Here is a 12192-nt window from a genome sequence, read left to right as displayed (position 1 = left end):
TACTGTAGGATGACCAGGGGTCATCTTATGTCGTTTTACAGGATAGAGAGTCACCAGTCATCCACTGAAGGGTGCCCAGGGGTCACCTTATGTCATTTTACACGATGGAGAGTGAACGGTCATCCACTGTAGGGTGACTAGGGATCCCCTAATGTCATTTTACAATATAGAGAGTCACCAGTCATCCACTGAAAGGTGACCACGGGTCACCTTATGTCAATTTACACTATTAAGAGTCATTGGTCATCCATTGTAGGGTGACCAAGGGTCCCCTTATGTCATTTTACAGGATTGAGAGCTACCGGTCATCCACTGTAGTAATTGAAATATCATGAGAGAAAGAGAAGTCATATCCTTACATGTATTTCCTACTCAAATGTCGTAGTGATTTTGTAAATCAATACGGAAACTGGAGGTCGGCAGATGCATCTTGCAGATGGAGATTAATCAGTCTTTATCCATTCTTTGACTAACTGGTGTTACCTCAGATGATTTTACAAGATGGAGATTCACTAAGGTTATTCACGGTAGGGTGACCAGGGGTCACCTTAAGTAAAAAATCGATATGGGGACCAGAGGTCACCAATAGTTTTAGATTGACGTTGCAATTCTTTGATTCAATATGGAGACCTGAGTTTTAACAAAATATCAATATACAAGGTAAAGATTTACCAAAACCATCTACAGTGGGAAGACCAGGGATCACCCTAAGTGAATATCTTAAAGGTTACCAGACGTCAACCTAGGTCTAAAGACAATGTAGTTTTAATTTTCTTAAAATGACATGAAGTCCAGATGTCAACGTATGTCATTTACAGAAACACCCATAAGGAGACCAGAGGTCATTTCATGTCCCCTATTGATCATTTTCCTTATCTAAAGGGAGACCAGAGGTCACCTTATGTCATTTACATGATAGGTACTCGGCCATGGTAGGGAGATCAGGGGTCACCTGAAGTGAAAATATGCACAAGGAGACCAGATGTCACCTCAGGTCCTTCATCAATAAAATAATTTTAATATAGAAACGATCAGCTTATATCATAACAAGATGGATATCCCTAGAAGCCATCCACTAAAGGTCACCTTTGGAAAGCGATGTCTGTCGTTATAATTTTGTCCATTATTAACGGAAATCAGGGGTCACCTAATGTCATATTACAAGATGTAGATTCAAATAAGTCATTTACTGTAGGGAGAGCAGAGGTCACATTTAGTAAAATATCCATGAGGAGCCCTGAGGTCCCCTTATGTCCTACAACAATGTAGCAATAATTTTGTTTATCAATAGGAGACCAGAGGTCCCCAAATGTCATTAAACAAGATGTATACTCACTAGATGTCATCCATTTGTTAGATCATGGGTCAGCTTGAATGGAATTTCAAGATGATAGGTCCCGATATGTCCTAAATCAATGTAATAGTTTGATGATAAATACGAACACCAGATGTCACCTTCTTTTCCAAGATAGACATTTACCTGAAGTCATTTACTGTAGAGAAACCAAGTGGTAATTATAAGAGGACTATCTAAAAGGAATTTAGAGGTCACCTTAGCTTCAAAAAGGTTTAGATTTAATTCAAAGATTAATACGTTAACCAGAGGTCAGATAATGTCATTTTAAAAGATGGAGATTCCCAACAAGCCATCCACTGTAGGAAAACCAAAGGTCACCTTTGGTATTCGGTCTATGTCGTTATATTTTTGTTAACTAATAACGAAGACCAGAGGTCACTTAATGTCATTTTACAAGATGGAGATTCAAAAAAGTCATCTACTGTAGGGGACCCAAGGGTCACCTTAGGTGAAATATCCAAAAGGAGACCATAGGTCACCTTATGATCTAAATTGATGTAGTAATTATTAATTCTGTAAATTAATACTGTGATCAGAGATCCGTTAATGTTATTTTACAAGATGAGGAATCATAAAATATCATCTATTGTAGGTAAACCAGAGTTCGTTTTAGGTCTTGGATATGTGTCGTAATAATTTTGTTAATTGAGATCAGAGGTCACCTTATTTCATTTTATAAGGTGGAGATACAAAAGTAATCCACTATAGAGAGACCAAAGTAATCCACGGTAGAGAGACTAGGGATAAAATTTTATGAATTATCAATAAGGAGATGAGAGGTCACCATTAGACCTAAATTATTGTAGTAAATTCTTCATCAATACAAAGACCAGATGCCGCCTTCTTTTACAAGATGGAGAATTACCGTGCAGAATTCATCCACTGTAAAGACACCAATGTCTATTAGGAGACCAGAGGTCACCTTAGCTTCTAAATCAATGTAATATTTAGAAAATCAGTACGGATACCAGAGGTTGTCTTATGTCTTTTTAAAAGACGAAAATCATGCACTTTATTTATATTGTTTATTAGGAAGAACATAATTGTTAGAGGGAACAGGTGTCACATAAAGATGATAATAAATACGTAAACCAGAGTTCGCCATATATTGTACATCATTGGGGAGACCAGAGATTGCATAACTTATAAGGAGACAACAGGTTAAAAATGTGGTGTGTGAAAAATTATACTCTGATCTACTGAACAAAAAAGTTCAGACTTTTATTTTATAAATAAGCAAAAACGGTACACGTTTCGATCACATTTATTCCTTATTTTTTGTCGTCAAAGGAAGTTAGGGGGGGGGTTAAAGAGGTGACGATTTGCTCGTCTTCATTTTTTTCTCAGATGCATTTCACAGTAGGTCCGCATTAACTATGTTTATTTTTGCAATTCAAATATATTTTTTTTAATTTGATGAGTAAAAATCAATCCAGTCCAGGGAAGTGGTAGGTGGAGCGGGGAGTGGTGAACTCCAACCCTCATGCAACACCTGTAGACAGGGGAACTTTAGTTAGAACACAAATTTGATGTCATTCCTTTGTTGCAGCAGACTAATTTTAGTGAGCTTCTTAAAATAAGACCGTGACTCGTGGTTAGAGTACTGATATCCTTCAAAATCAGACTGTCTCAGGTAAATCAACAATGAAATTCAATAGCAGTGTTTTAAGTACGATGTATGCCGAAAACAGCTCTGTATGAAAAAAAAATCACACAGTTCTCATCACTAACGGGCTCGAAAATGTCAGATATTTTTTATACAAACCTGTTTTGGCATGCATCCATTACGGAAACCAGTTACATCTAATGTAATTCATTATCAAATCATTTTACCATTATATTAAAGTATCAGTAAAAAGTCTATGGGTTGGTGGCTGGGGGGAGGGGGGGGGGGGGCAAAACTACATCTTTCTACAGATGTAGTACACCTACGTATACAGAGTAAGAAAGTGAAGTACTTTGTTATTTTAATGAGGAGGATTTTGTGTTACATTTAATTTATCCTTAGGGGGACCACAGGTCACCTTATGTCTATATAACGTATATCATATATCTTTCAAATAACAGTCTATGTTGAAATTTTTATCCTCTATAGTGTATTTCCAATACTTAGAGGGTTATTCTTTAAAAAAAAAATACATTTCTGCCTGTTGTATATCATTTCTAAAGGCTAAGTAGTGGTACTAGTTCTTCTACTTTCACTTTGCGGTTGTAATGCACTACATTTTGTAGCGGAGTGCACAGATTTGGTAGTTGTGAATAAGCAGGTGACCTGGGGTCCTAGTTGAGCGTACGTTTTATCCTCCTGCGTTATTTTACCTCCCGTCTGTAACTTGCAATTTCACTGTGTAAAGTCAGCACAACAGTCATAGCCGCAGGTTTCGCATTTTACTTCTGATTCTCATGTACCTAACATAAGGGGCCTACATATTGCATATCAATTTCAACAAGAGACACCCCTCTAACCAATGATAATCATTAAAAATCATTTCATGAATTTTAGCAACACTCATAAGCCTTCAAGTACAGCAACTCTCCATTTTACAAAAATATTGACGGGTACTTTATTCGAAACTGTCCCTTGCTACCTATATCTAAGTTTCTACCGGTCCTTTCTTCGCCAACATTCTTGGTTGTGCATATGGCAAGACTTATGCACTTAAAAAACTTCGATACCAAATCTTAGCCCTAAGTTTTTAGATCAAAGAAGGCGTACATTTTGGAGCATATAAGAGGTTTTGAAGTGTCCTGTCATAAAGATGCTACTGGTCCATTCTTCACAAAACTTGTTATAATTAATGAGTAGTTGATCTAGTCTTGACATGCTGAAATGCTGAATCTGAGCCGTAGATTTAAAATGCTTGAAAAGGTAAATTTTTTTTGAGCATCATTATGTTTTTAGAATGGGCCACATATCACCACATACAGTAGCTACTTGTCCTAATTTCTTCAGGTTTTTAGGTAATAAACGTTTTGTGAATAAAAGTTTCATGATCAAAGATTTTCAAAGTACATAGTGTTTGTTCGTGAATTTAATCTTTATTTATTTGCGACTTTTAGTACGTAAGACTGGGGTTTTTGAGAATGGAGAATAAGTTTGAATACGAAGTACTAGTGCAAAAGTTTAAAATTACATGTTTGATATAAGTACATGTATTGATGTGGAGAACAGGCCTTGCTTCTGGTACAGAGCTTGATTGCGATAGACTAAACGAAGGGGGCATGTTAAACTTTTTTAAGAACTTCAAACAAGGGCAAAGATCTCCCTGCATTAAATTGCATTATAAGCAATGCGTATATTATAAGTTCATAATATAATGTTATATAGAATTGCATCGATAAGATTTCTAGGGTACTGTACTAAACACATTTACAACACATAAAGCTTCAAAAGTACCAAACTAGCAATTTGCGGTTTGGGATGAAACATGAATATGTAAATAATTCAATTCTGCAAGTAACAACAAAAGCCCCTGCGGGATTCGGATGTACGGATCACAATGTCCAACACTTTATCCACTCAGCTATGAAGTAGGTTACTAATGCCGTCATTAAAATTCTTTTTCAGAAACGAAATGCCGTTTCGATAAGAGGTCAGCCATTTTGTGCTGATGCGTTATTTCACCTTAAAGCTGAACACAGCTCGTAGATACGCACTGTCCGCTATATTTCTCTTTCACCACTGCTGCCCATACATGCATGTACATCCCCTATATATAAGGCACAGACCTCTTAACAGTTCTTAGTATTTTGCTGTAGAGGTATCACCTGTGTGGACGTACATCTTGCCTCGCCGTGTTACTCGATCGCTATGAAATTATTAAAATCTACATACTTCTTTACACCAGGAAAATGCTAGCATCAAATAAATTGGTAAATGCATTATTTACAAACAGAATATCATGAATAATAAGAAATAAATGCATAAAATCCAAAGACCACAAAAGGAACACTATACGTCGGCCACGAGTTTTAGGTATGCAGTCGAGTGTAACGAAATTGAGGGGTTTATATGCCAGGTACATTGTTCCTGTGCCTATTTACGAGCGGTGCTGTTCAGCTTTAACGGTGTGAAAAGTACATCTACAAGATGAAATGAAAGTTACAAGTTCACAATTGATCTTTTTAAGCGTGTTAAGCTAAATACCGGGGAATATCATTAGGAAATGATATATTGTTTTTTTTTAAATTATTGTAGATGAAGACCAACCCTTCTAAATCTTAAAAGTTACATTTTCCAGTGTCTTTGCCTGTGATAACACTACGTTTCGATTTTGCACTATATAACCCATTCTTTGAGTATTATGAGGTGATAATTGCGGTCGGGGTGTGATCAAATTTATCATAAAGCCCTTGGATTTGATCACGCCCGACCGAAATTTTCACCTCATAATACTCAAAGAATGATTCGTTATTCCTTAAATATTTTAAGTGAATGGCCTTGACTAAATTTTTTTTTTAAATCCGTGTGTTCACAGGATGAGCAATGTAGTGTAAATGTATGTACAATACAAGAGTGAAACATATAAATGTTAAATTCATCAGAGTCAACACTGATAAGACAATAATAAATATTTGAAGCCTCTGCTTGTTGAGCAAAATTGGAAAATATGAATTTTGTAAAAATTACGAGAGACACATGATGATAATTCAAAGCGCAAAATAAAATATATACAAGAAATTTAAAACAATGTTTTTAATTATACTTCTTACCTGACATGTTGCTGCTGTGGTCAACCGTGTGATTTTGGGCTTTAGTAAAGGCCAACACAGTGATAACTTTATTATCAATTTGATTTATATTCTCGAACTCATGACCTCTAGAACCCACTCTCCTTGCAATGAGCGGCCATCGCGCTTACCTCTCGGCCATCTAGATAAGAAGAAAATCTAGCGCGCTGGTCGCTCACTGCACGGTCTTTTAAGGTACAGGTGGAGTACAGTTAAAAATGCATATAATAAGCACAAACATTGCATTAACTTTCAAATGATATCAATAAATGACAAAAATTCAAAGATTTCATCTCCACTTTTCCATATACTGTAAAGTTTAACTTATATTTGGCGTGTACGATATTTGGCGGAAATTAGTTTTTGAACAAATTGGCGTAGATTTGAATTAGTTTATTCCTGAATGTGACTATTTTTATATTTTTATATATATTACTAGTGCCATGCATATAGTAATGCACTTGATTTAGCGAAAGCCGAATTCTGCCAAAAGCGTTAAATAGAATACACAGCCAAATGTAGTACGTTTACAGTATACCCGGGGAAATTAACACGAACGAAACTTATTCCTTACGAGATTTGTAATGGGGAAGAATCCATTTGAATACTAGTGTGTTCTCAATTATTCCACATTATCCGGGTACTTTACATGTCGTTTGCAATGCTTTGTTTTAGCTGTGTATTATACCCTAAAACGGTAGCGCGGGCGTTTCAGAACAAAATAACTGGATGTGTAAAGAATTAGTGGAAGAAAAGGTATGGGAAAACTTTAGAAGAGAACACATGAAAGATTATCTGGAAATCACTAGAAGTTTTGAATCAAAGAAACGAACAATCAAACCAGACAAAAGTGGAAGCATTCGAATATCAATACCATATGAACTTATAAAATTATGCTTAAAGTCCCATGGAGTGAAATGCTTCAATGAAATAATTCAGAAAAATGAAGATAATGTGACAATATCTGCTGGAAAACTTGTGTGGAAAAATGACTTTTTCAGAGGTTTCTTTAAGATATCTATTAGCGCAATTGTAAAATATATTGACGAAATACTCCAAGAGACCAAGGCAAGAGATATTGAAGTAATATAGGTGGTTGGCGAGTTTTCTGTCTGCTAGTTCAGAATGCCATAAGTGTTTTTGCTAAAAATATTATACTACTTAAAGAAGAACACGACCTTGTCGTCCTTAAAGGCGCTGTTTGTTTGGGTCATTGTCCAAATGCTTTCTCAAGAAGACACTTTCAAACGAAGCCACTTTCAAACGAAGCCAGAGTTCATTCAAAAAAGGTATCTTTTTAAGTGTTATTTTTTTAATGGTAAAATTACTTTAACAGATTATAACAATCTATCTTATACGACTTGTTTTGAACGTTTATGTAACTTTCGTGTTCGTGTAATATGCACGTTGATGATTTAATAGACCCCTGTGTGGTAAGTGTAGTGGTAGTTTATTTACCGGTATTCATATTGACGTGTATAACTTCCCCTACTCAATAATAAAACGAGATTAAAAGCAAATAAGAAAGTCAGCAAGCAGAACATGAATTTTTAGGTCAACAGTGAACACCCAATATATTGAAAAACATGTTCAACATATATATTAGTATGTATATAGCTTCAAGATCAAGTATCCTAATATGCGGATGTAAATTTAGTCTGTACACTTATTTTTTATGACTAGATAAGGATACAAGGTTGTAGCGGTGTACATACAATATATGACAGCATATCCACTTATATCTACATCAACTGTGTAGAACTGTCTTACATACATATATGTACATTGCAATTGACGGAATATATGCATAAATTTTCTCTTTATTAAAGTATGAAATAAAATAAATCATTAACCGCATATATTTTGACAAAATTAAAATTTTCTTCGTTTCATCAAGAAAAGATAATTCTTCAAAAAAGTTTTTAAGGTGCAACATGACAGGCTTTTTATATGTTGTTAGTAAGGTGAATATGATTCATTTCACTTTCATTGTCGTCTAGCAATATATATATTTACATGTAACTAGTTTAATTTAAAATGATTCAAAATTGTTCAATATCCCTTCGTTATACATTGAATACCTATTAGAAGCGCAATGAATAAACCAGAGATGAACACAGCGAAAAGGAAAAAAGAAATACTGATAATGTACAGGTATAAAATTGTCATTTATACCTGTACTTCTACGTATGCACTCTTGTTTTGCATTAAACAATAACTGATATGTTACTGGGTACTTGTACGTTGACAATATATATGTAACTCATTCCAATATCAGACTACTTGCAGTAAAGCACTGTGTATTTGTATACTATATATATGCTGCAGTTTTTATTTGCAAGTATTTTTTTTTATCAAATAACATATGCCTTTTCTCGATCTCATTATCTAAGAAGAGATACAACATGCCATTCAATTATCTAGCATGTTCCATGGTTTAAAAAATATCGCCTCATCGAAACTTATCGTGCCAAATAAACAAATCTGGAGATGGTTGAAGATATTTGGGTCATCTTTATAGCGACAGAACTATTTAAGTTATTGATAGGAATTTTTAAAGTCTGACAGTACATGATATTGGGAGTTTGGAAATATATTGCTGCAAATTTAAGGTGGGGATAAATATGTGGTTCGTCTGCAGTACATGTATTTTAATCACAGTTGACCTTTAACTTTACCATGTGAACGTTTTAATTTCAGATGGCAGAAAGGGTTTTGAAGATAGGATTCACTGGCGCTGGTGCTATCAATTTTGGTCGTCCGCATTTGCCCTGGGACCACGCCTCCCGCCTTGAGCAGACTGGCGGCATCGAAGTCGTAGGCATCGTAGAACTGGATGAAAAGTTAGCAGTCGTCTGCTAAGTATGGCAGTATTTACAAAAATTGTAAAATCTTCAAGAACTACAAGGATCTCATTAAACTGCAGCCAGACGCAGTATTCATCGGAATACCACCTGCCTACAGAGGGTCTTTTGGTGAGGGTAAAGATCTGGAGCTTCAATTTGCACGAGCAGGAATACACGTGTTCGTAGAGAAGCCCCTTTCGGTATTGCCACCAGAGGAGTTCATGTCCTACGCTAAAGCTGTGACGGAGACGTGTACGGAGAAGAATGTTATTGTGTCTGTGGGATACATGTTCAGGTATTGTAAATTAGTTTAAACATATTAATCGTCACGTTTTCACATTTCCAAGTGAAATATTTAAGTATGTATTCATAAATGTATCACATTTTTCAGATACCATGCTGGCATACTCAAGATGAAGGAACTGATAAAGCAACATGGGAGTAAGGTGATGGCACTGAACGCGCGATATTACTTCGCCTACACTCAAGCTGTCAACAAGTACTGGTTCAACGAAGACTTCAGCGGGGGACCAATAGTCGAGCAGGCCACTCACTTCTGCGACTTGGCGCGCTATATTGTAAGTGACGTAGAAATAGACACAATTCATACTCTTCTACTCAAAGATTCAGATCCTAGCGGCGCAGGTCATCTAGACTACGTACCCCAAGAAGCCGAGGACGACATTACACCCGCCAAAAGAATCCCAAGAGTTACAATGAGCCACTGGCGATTCAAAGATGGCGGACTTGGAACACTGATGCATTCAGTTGCCCTTCCAGGAACAAGGTACGAAGCCAATATAGACGTTCAGCTAGACGGCCTCAAACTGTCGCTCATTGAACCGTACGAGAAGGACTGCATTCTACGAGTCCGTAGTATCAATAATGAGGACGCTAACAAGGACCAAGACTTCACTTTTCCTTCTGACGATTCGTACCTGACCGAGCTAGGGACCTTTATAAAGGCCATTCGTACAAACGACCCTTCTTTGGTAAAGAGTCCCTACAGTGACGCGGCTCTTACCTATCAGATGACATGGGCCATTCGGAGGGCGTCATAGAACAAACCATACAATTTGTAGTTGATCATGAATATACCCATGCAGAAAACGATTAATAATAATCATCAATGAAATATACATTGCATTATTCTAATGTTTTTAATCATTGTGTACCACTTTCTTCTAACAAAGAGTAATACTATAGATATATAATTTGCGTAATTCAGTTTATCATATGACACTTAGTTATGATATGTGTAATTCACTCAGTTTTGACATGTCGTATCACGCTTGAGGCTGTTTGCCCAAAAGTCTTTGCCAGAAAAGTCACTGAAGTTTTCGCAACTCGCTATGGCAGAATTCTCAACCTGTAAATGAACACGAAATGAAAAATGTATGCATGCAATTCAGAAATGTTAATATTTTTGTTGGTCTCTATTAATATGTGTGAAATATGTACTGTGTGTTGAGGAGTATATCCTGGATGTTTTTCGTGTGGGCCCGGATCGTTGGAAGCCCTATTGTAAGCTATAACGAGTGCTCGTCTCTGGTTCCCGCTTGTATTGTCACTACTAGTATGAAGCACGTTACAGTGGAAGAATAAAGCATCGCCTAAAACGAGAGGATTATTGTTATCTGTTGAAAATCAATGGTTAGGTAATGGAGATTGTTGCTAGAGAAACGTCCTAATGTATATGGTCTAAGATTATAACCTGCTTTTAATTCCACGTGAATCAGATCACACACTTTCTCTATTTCCTGAACTCTTTCGACGTCAGCTCCTGTTTGTTCAGCCACAATCAAATGGTCAATCCGTCCACATTTGTGTGAGCCTTTCAGGACCTTTCATTTTCAAACATGACGCACATTTAATAGATATACAGTGTGACAGTAGACAGAATGACCATAGTAAACAGATAAAAAAAAGTTGTATAAATTAAGAGGTTGGGTGATCAACAAATTTAACATCAAATCTACTCTAAACTTTGACATATGATAATTTTGGCTATAAACTAACATTTACTAAAGACAAAATCCTAATATATGAACATTTTCCTATATTTTTATACAGAGCTCTTCTTAAGAAGGAGTTAGATAATGTCTAAAAATGGCCAAGACCATCCAGCCTTCTTAATGTACCTGCAAGCAACCGTTCTCCTTGTTGCAGTCATCTAAAGCAACAAATACAGTCATCATGTCAGGAAAGAGACAACCATATTTATACCAGTACCTATAAAATAAAAAGTTAACCTGTTGGCTTAGAAAAATAACAATGGTTGCGTCAATGGTTGTTCTGTCATCTTACCCGTAATCCTGATGCCATTCGAACGTCCCTCCTATGTATGGTTCTTTGGTGATTAACTTTGTGTGGTAATGGTAAACCTCTCCCCCTAACAACTAGAATAAATATGCACCCTAATATTTATCAGAACTAAGTGCTTCTCCGAGTCAAAGAAAAGATGTCTGACATGATTCATTTCTTCACCTGTTGACATGTCTCTGCAACTTTTCTAGAGCGCGCCACCATTCCCGTGACGTCATTTCCTGGATGCTGCCATAAAACCAACTTTGGTTCTTTGCCTTTCTTGTCGGGTCTCTACGATATTAATAATGAAGTTAAGATTGACCGACACACCAGTGCATATTATTCTCTATAAGTGCACATTTATTTCATTATTTTCCTACTCCATACTGATGTTTCACAAGTTCTGGGTTTTCTACAGTCCTGTGAACCTTCTGTAGCTCGGAGTCAGATAACAATCCTCTGAAATCAAAACACCGATTCTGAGAAAGTCAAGAATTCAGTTTTATATAACATACACAGAGCTTTAGAATCCTTTACCAAATGGACAATAGACAATGATCGCAGTCAATGGAATAATTACTAGTAGTTACGGGTACCTTACTATTATGCATCCATCCTCATCAAAATGCCTCTTGGCGTCATCGGTCACTTTAAGCGAATTATCTTTAATTTCGTACTCTAAAATTGTAATCAAAATGTAATTACGCTATTGGTACATGCATCAACTTCGTCGAGCATCTCTTAGAAATCTTATAGAAATTACCTGCAATACCCATCTTCAGGAAGTTGTCACTAGAGGTTTGCTAGACGAATATATCAAGCTTTATAGATACATGTAGATATACGTGGATCATACTACATCTTGACCCTACTATTTGCTACACATATCAGTACTTGTGCTAAAATTAACGTAATGTTCAGTGCATTTCAATACTTTTATCTCAGTGATTT

General features: G+C 36.2%; 3 protein-coding genes across 7 annotated transcripts in view; 1 reads left to right on the top strand and 2 right to left on the bottom strand.

The window, feature by feature from the left end:
- LOC128156932 (L-proline trans-4-hydroxylase-like) overlaps positions 1-6156 on the bottom strand; it is a 36822-nt gene extending 30666 nt beyond the window's left edge. Inside the window, exon 1 of one of the 4 annotated variants that reach the window (XM_052819269.1) lies at positions 6071-6156. In XM_052819269.1, the coding sequence (XP_052675229.1) occupies positions 6071-6077 (7 nt within the window). In that variant the 5' untranslated portion in view covers positions 6078-6156. Of the gene's footprint in view, positions 1-5296; positions 5346-6070 lie in introns of those variants that run through there. The other 3 variants (XM_052819268.1, XM_052819271.1, XM_052819270.1) reach the window with 3 other exon arrangements.
- A 2423-nt stretch (positions 6157-8579) lies between these two features.
- LOC128193251 (uncharacterized) lies at positions 8580-9995 on the top strand. The gene is given in 4 exon segments (XM_052866597.1): positions 8580-8700; positions 8789-8937; positions 8939-9229; positions 9326-9995. Coding segments are annotated over 3 exon segments (1110 nt in total). The 5' UTR covers positions 8580-8700.
- Positions 9996-10079: 84 nt separating this feature from the next.
- Positions 10080-12107, bottom strand: LOC128193252 (L-proline trans-4-hydroxylase-like). 2 transcript variants are annotated; one of them, XM_052866599.1, is made up of 9 exons: positions 12005-12107; positions 11838-11919; positions 11622-11700; positions 11422-11532; positions 11242-11333; positions 11076-11166; positions 10649-10778; positions 10396-10547; positions 10080-10303 (listed from the first exon to the last, which is right to left on the bottom strand). In XM_052866599.1, exons 1-9 carry the CDS (start codon positions 12015-12017, stop codon positions 10202-10204), a joined length of 852 nt encoding a protein of 283 aa, XP_052722559.1. In that variant the 5' UTR covers positions 12018-12107; the 3' UTR covers positions 10080-10201. The 2 variants fall into 2 exon arrangements, with proteins under 2 accessions (XP_052722559.1, XP_052722558.1); XM_052866598.1 differs by having other exon boundaries at positions 10080-10547.
- Positions 12108-12192: the final 85 nt, after the last annotated feature.

The sequence above is a fragment of the Crassostrea angulata genome, chromosome 7 (assembly GCF_025612915.1).
Source record: "Crassostrea angulata isolate pt1a10 chromosome 7, ASM2561291v2, whole genome shotgun sequence".
Taxonomy (NCBI): domain Eukaryota; kingdom Metazoa; phylum Mollusca; class Bivalvia; order Ostreida; family Ostreidae; genus Magallana; species Magallana angulata.
Note: the sequence above shows the minus strand (reverse complement) of the source record. Positions and strands in the feature narration are given on the sequence as shown.

Coding starts and splice junctions, on each gene's coding strand:
- LOC128193252 (XM_052866598.1), bottom strand. Junction 11,701..11,837: donor GATGGATGCATAATAGTAAG/GTACCCGTAACT, acceptor TTTTGATTTCAG/AGGATTGTTATCTGACTCCG. Junction 10,779..11,075: donor AGGAGAACGGTTGCTTGCAG/GTACATTAAGAA, acceptor TGAAAATGAAAG/GTCCTGAAAGGCTCACACAA.